At 48.0% G+C, this 6,108-nt stretch overlaps 1 protein-coding gene across 2 annotated transcripts; it reads right to left on the bottom strand.

The window, feature by feature from the left end:
- Positions 1-1,421: 1,421 nt before the first annotated feature.
- On the bottom strand, positions 1,422-5,895 carry LOC109786184 (uncharacterized). Of its 2 annotated transcripts, none has more exons than XM_020344769.4 (2): positions 5,738-5,895; positions 1,422-3,134 (listed from the first exon to the last, which is right to left on the bottom strand). In XM_020344769.4, the coding sequence occupies exon 2, from the start codon at positions 3,124-3,126 to the stop codon at positions 1,846-1,848; it is 1,281 nt and encodes a 426-aa protein (XP_020200358.1). In that variant the 5' UTR covers positions 3,127-3,134; positions 5,738-5,895; the 3' UTR covers positions 1,422-1,845. The 2 variants fall into 2 exon arrangements, with proteins under 2 accessions (XP_020200358.1, XP_020200357.1); XM_020344768.4 differs by having other exon boundaries at positions 1,422-3,137; positions 5,738-5,873.
- Positions 5,896-6,108: the final 213 nt, after the last annotated feature.

The raw sequence follows: 6,108 nt of genomic DNA, 5'->3' as shown, positions 1-6,108 counted from the left end.
ACCGGCCCTATACGTCCAGCCTGTCCGGCACCCTGAAATCCAGCACAAATCTGGGGCGGGTCTGGTGAGGCCCGGATGAGCCCTGGCGTGTCTGCCACGTCGGACCAGCCCACCTTGGTCCACCCCGACCCCACATAAATCCGAAATCCGGACGAACCCTAGACCGTAGTCCACTCTACACACTCTCTCACTCTCTCTCTCTCTCTCTCTCCTTCCTCCTCCTCCTCCTCCTCCTGCTCGTCCCATAAGATCTATGGAGAGTGACGGCAGCAGTGCCGCCTCCGGTGGCAGATCCGGCGCCGACGATGACATGGAGAAAATCGCCCTCAGCACCGCGCTGTGTCGGTCGGTCCTAGACCGGGGCGACATGGAGGAAAGCTCAGGTTCTGCTCCGGCACCCGTCGCCCGATGATGTAATGCAGGCGGCGTTGCCCGCCCCTCGCGTCCGCACGTAGCTCCGGCGGATCGTCTACTCCTGCTCTACCAGCTCCGGAGGGCGTCCCTGGACACCGCTAGGTAATGTGCCCTCGTCGGAGCCGCCGCGGGCGAGGATGCCCGAATCCGAGGCGCGGGCCTCATGCCGCGAGCACCAACGTGCGATGGAGAGGGCGGCGGTGGTCGCGCACTGGGCAAGCGCGTGCCAGTGTATTCGGAGGATGCGCTGCTCGCGTCGATCCTCTGACACTCCCTCACGTCGGCGGAGACCGACACGCGGCGGCTTGGCCGCAAAAATGCCATAGCGCTTCGGCTAGTCATTGAGCAGTCAGAGCGTGTTCATCTACATAGTTGTATAGTATGTGAATTTAGTCCATTTGTTGCTATAAGCATGTTCATCTACATAGCATTGCACTTGTTGCATGGATTTGGGGTTTGAATGTGAGGGAGACGACTGTGAAAGCACACAAATGATAGGTGCCCAATTAATGCCCGCGGACGCGCCCAAACACGTCTGCGGATGTTTGAGGGACCAAATTAGATATATCCGGCTGTAGATGCTCTAAGTAGTGGAGGACACAGGGATGCCGTTGGAGTTACCGTGAGCCCCGAGCCCCCGACCCGTGTATGCAACCCAGTTCACCAGATTTGCCCCTGCGTCAAGGTTGCAACGACAGGAGCAAAGGGTTGCTAGTTACTCCCTTCGTACCAAAATATAAGACGTTTTGTAGTTTAATTTGAATTACAAAAACGTCGAATATAAAATGTTTTTGCAGTTCAAATTGATTTGCAAGAACCTTATATTTTGGTATAGAGGTAGTAAATGTTTGGCAACAAATGGTGTGTATCATTGTATGTCCAGCCCAATCCACGCAAGCGGCTTCTCAAGCGACTAAGGAGCAAAGAATCCAAGGCAGTAGTGGGACTTGTAAAAAGAAAAGAAAAAAAAAGGACCGCATCCTGATTCTGCTGACAAAGATGCAATCTCACAAAATATACCATACTTCTCCTGCAAGTCCAAACAACTGTAGAAGGAGCACCAAAAGGCTACGGAGAAAACAACACCAAACATAGTAGCTGTAACCAAGAAGCAACAAAGCATCCTCCTGCTTACTGTTACATTAAGAACAGAGGTCACCAGCGTGGTATCGAACGAACGAACAGATCACCTTGCAGGGATTGGAACATAGCAGCCAAAGTGACATTGTTGAGGTAACAACTTGGCAAGAAAAACATGACGTGCAAATAGTCTTTCAGTGCATGGATCACATAGTCTGCACCAGCAATTTACCAACTAAAGGATGTAACCTCAATCTGAACAGACAAACAATCTTTCTATGTGCAGTAGCCCCTCTTCGTGTCCATGAACAATCACGTATGCTGAACAATGTCCGTATGCGTTTGGTGCTATCACTGGGTTTCAGTTTTTCCAGTTTGTTCAGGGCCAGTGTCATTTGAGCCGATCGACCCAGAACTGGCATCGACGCTCTGATGTTCATTGTGCACGTCACTGGTTGATGTGTTGGTTTCAATCTTGATATCGTCCTGATCACCATTGCTTGACGCTTTTGTAGCTCCATCAATCTGGTTCTCCACAGCCTTTGCCTCTTCCAGAGAACCACCATTTGCTCCTTCAGCAGCAGCAGAGGCTCCATCGGAGTTCTCTGTCTGCGTATTTGCAGCCTGGTCAGCGCGAACTTCTGCTGCAGCATTGCCTTCCTCAGGGTTTGCTTCCTTGGCACCTGACGCCTCGTTAGCTGTACTCGTTTCTGAACCCTTCTCGCCATCACCACCAGCCTTTTCTTCTGCTGAGATGCTATCAGATGGATTAGTCTCCACAGAATTACCCTTCTCAGCATCGCCAGATGTGGTCACAGATGATGTTCTTGCCCCTTCATGTTCAGACCCAATCTCTACATGAACAGTCTCACTGTTGCTATGCCCATAAGCATCGGATGTACTGGAAGCTGCATCGCCTTGAGGATTTGCATTATGAACCGCTGGTATGTTGCCTGTTTCATCTGGAAGAGTCTCAGCGGAATGCTCGTCACCTGTTCCAGCCTTGGTATCTTCAGAGAGGGACTCAGAGTCAGCTTGAGACTCCACTGCCCCCTTTTTCTCAGCTTGCTCTCCATCTGAACCATTGCCGCTTGCATCGATCTGACCTGCATTAGCGGATCCATCACTTTGCGCCTCTTCTTCATGGGGTACATCATCTCCAGTTGAATGGACATCAGTTTTAGTCTCAGCATCAGATGAGTTGGATTCAGATGTTTCATTACGATGTGCTTCTGCATTATCATCTGCGCGACTGGCTTGCCCTTCTTCAGCTTCTGACCTCTCCGTGTTTCCCGAATCATCATCATGGGAGTCAGTATTGTCTTTCTCAAAGACACTTTCTCCACTCTTCTCTTCCTCTTGTTTGCCTATTACATCAGTTGTCTCTATGGCCTTCTCCACATTACCATCACCATTAGTACCTAGCCTTTCTTTCCTGCCCTGGAACATGCTTCTATCATCATGGGAAAGCTGGTCCTCGGTAGCATTGTAGTACTCATTTTTCTTATCATAAGAATGCTTCACCTGATACGCAAGCCAAACAGCCACACCTAAGAGCAAGGTGACCTTGAGTAATGTTTTGATTTTTGATCCTCTGTTCCTCTGCTGGCGACTGTTTGAATGATGAAGCATTTTTACAACTGCTGAAAAGAATAAACGAAAAACAAAGGTCAGGCAACGAGTTACTGAGTTTGATATATCTGGATGACGAAAATAAAATTCAACAATAAACACATACAGTACCCAACATTAAGTATAGTCACTCAAAAGTAGCATAACACCTGCCAGACACATGCTCCACTTCTGGAGTAGTACACAAATATTAATGCTGCTTTTGCAGAAAGTATGTACTGATGCAAAATTATCACATTGGACATGCTTGTTGAAACCACACTCCCATTCTAGAAACCATTCCATATAACTGAAAGCACTTGCAGGTTGCAACTATGATAAAGATATAGTAGAAACTATGTGCATCTTCTTCATACAAGCATTCTCCTTCTGCCAACCACTGACAAACCTAAGACACCTTAATATGACCCATGATAGAAATCACCAGACATCGGTCTAAAAAAATAAATCACCAGATCACCGTGAAATTTTGCAACTGACAAGTAGCTCATCATATCTCCTACACTAACAGTGAGATTCATCGTGTACATGGATGCATGGTTGCATGGTTGAAGTGCTTCCAAACCAAACCAAAACATAAATGGTATAAGACAGAATAACATTGTTAAATATCAGAGGGTAGTTTGTCATTTCTTGCAGTTTACAGTTATAACTTAAGACAACAAAGTTGGAAAGATGGGTGTCTTGGAAGGAAGGACATGTCTAGTCCTAGTAGCCGGGGAGGGGGGCAAGAGGTCTGGGGACAAGCGTTTAGATCACATATTACTATATCTGCAAAGATAATTGTTGGGCCTAACCTCAGCAACTGGTGAGACTTCCATACTGAAAATGAAGCATACAAGCTTCTTAGTATTCCCTAAGAAATACATACTCCTGAATATGCACGTGGTGACACAGAAAACGATCATGGGATAAAAATCTAAATGTCTCTGATTTGGATTAAAAAAAGAGGATCATCCACCTTTTAGAAAACAAAGTGTCCATCCTACAGAAACAGATGTCCAACCTCAGAAATTAGCCCTAGACATAATAACAGAACCAAGAAGCTGATGGGTGAACATTCACCAGAAAATCTGGTGAACAGCATACATGATGACAACATATAATGGCCCAAGGGGTTGACAACTTAGCAGAAAATAGAAATGTATAGTTAGATGCATTCATGATTCACCACATTTGGATCTAGAATGTTCACCCATTAGACAACCTCATAATAGAAAGCATATGGTGCAAGACTGGACCACAGTTATTATGCACGGTACCATGGACAAAAACCTAAAAGGCATGGAAGGCAACACCATGAAGCCCACAGCACAATTGGTCCCTAAGGTCAAATTTGTGGTCCGCGGCAGCAATATAACTCGTATGCTGTATGCAGGCCCAAAAATTAAATGCAATTCCTCTTCCCCCTTTCTTCAAGCAACAACCGTCGACAAATTAAAGGGGTATATAATAGCTACTATTTCCTCCGTCCCAAAATATAAGATCATTTTTGACACTATTATATTTTGGACGGGGGGAGTATTTCTCTACTAAGCTCTTGCGGACATAATAAACAGAAATTCCAGGGAATAAATTCTGAATGAGTAGTACTAAAACATGCTCATCAGAAGTCTGAAATGAAAGGGAACTACAAAATGAACACAGAATGCAATTGGTAAGTTGGTAGCGTCTCATATACTCCCCCAAGCATATGGGCACATGAATGGTGTGAATGAATGGAGCTCGGTAAGACACAACAGTGCAGAATTTTATACATGCAACCGTGGCCTGGATGTGAATGAACAAGATAGATCAAATGTGCTTTCTTATCTCTCGGCTTCTCAGTCTCAGTTCACCATTTTCCTTCCTAATTTCTCCAAAAGCCTTCCATCCCGCAGATACTCAGTTCCTAGCTTCCCAGTGTCTTGTCCCTACCAGGAAGTATCAAGCTACAGCATCTAAATCCAGCAGCCTAGGACGCAAAAATCGTTAACCGACCCCCCGTTGAAACCTGCGTTATCACTAGTTCATTGCTCGGTGGCCCGGTGCATACTAGTACTAGCAGTAGTACAAGTGACAATACGCACAAATCCAAAGATGCATTGTTCTCGAAAAAAGGGAAATTCGAAGGCGGAAAGCAGTCACCAGAAAATAGCCCCAAACAGGAACCTACGTAGTACTACTAGTTTGACGCATCAGTTTCGACAGGAACGTCCACGCTACTTTTCGCTTTGTTTTCCTTTTGAGGCTACAACGCGCAACACTGCAATCCATCGATCCCGGTTTCATCCTTGCGTTACATGAACCCTGAAAGCAGCAAGCCTCGGATGCATTCCGGTGGAACCAAATCTAACGTACGGCCCACGAACACATGGTGCTGCGCGTCGTTAACTTGCGCATCGTCCGGAAATGCACACAGACTAGGCGCTACCCTCGAAGTTACGAGCCAAAGCGGAAAGCGACGAGATCGAGCTGCTCGCGCCGCACTGCTACTAGGAAAACAGAGCACGCATCGAAGCCGCGCGCCCGGGCGAGCGACGCCGTACGGGTCGTTCTCGTCGCCGGCGGCGCGGCATTGGAGAGTAGAGAGGCGCAGGAGGAGGAGGAGGAGGAGGAGGAGGGGCCTGACCTGAGACGGGTGGCCGCCGACTGCGCCGACTCGGAGCACGACGCAGGAGAGGCAGCGGCGAGCAGCGAGGGAGAGCGAGAGAGAGAGATGGAGGCGAGGACAGGGGGCGGACGGGGCGTTGATGGGGTGGGTGAGTGGGTTGGATCGGAATTAGTGGGGGCACGGCACGGGTCGCGAACGTGATCGTGGGAGCGTGCGCGCCTGCGGGTTTGGTTTTCACCTTTTTCTTTTCGTTTTTTCTATAATTTTTCTAGCCCGCTTTGGTGTGGTTAGGTGGGCGGTTACGGTGGTGTGAACGTGGGTGGGATGCAGACGGGTTCCTCGTGATGGGAGATTCCCTGCTGCCTTGGCAAATGGAATGCTCGTCCGGG

The sequence above is a fragment of the Aegilops tauschii genome, chromosome 7 (genome assembly GCF_002575655.3).
Source record: "Aegilops tauschii subsp. strangulata cultivar AL8/78 chromosome 7, Aet v6.0, whole genome shotgun sequence".
Classification (NCBI taxonomy): Eukaryota; Viridiplantae; Streptophyta; class Magnoliopsida; order Poales; family Poaceae; genus Aegilops; species Aegilops tauschii.
The sequence above is the reverse complement of the archived record's forward strand: the minus strand, read 5'-3'. Positions and strand labels throughout refer to the sequence as shown.

What these genes read in the sequence shown, in the direction of transcription:
- LOC109786184 (XM_020344769.4), bottom strand. Translation starts at nt 3,126, where the DNA reads ATGCTTCATCATTCAAACAGTCGCCAGCAGAGGAACAGAGGATCAAAA.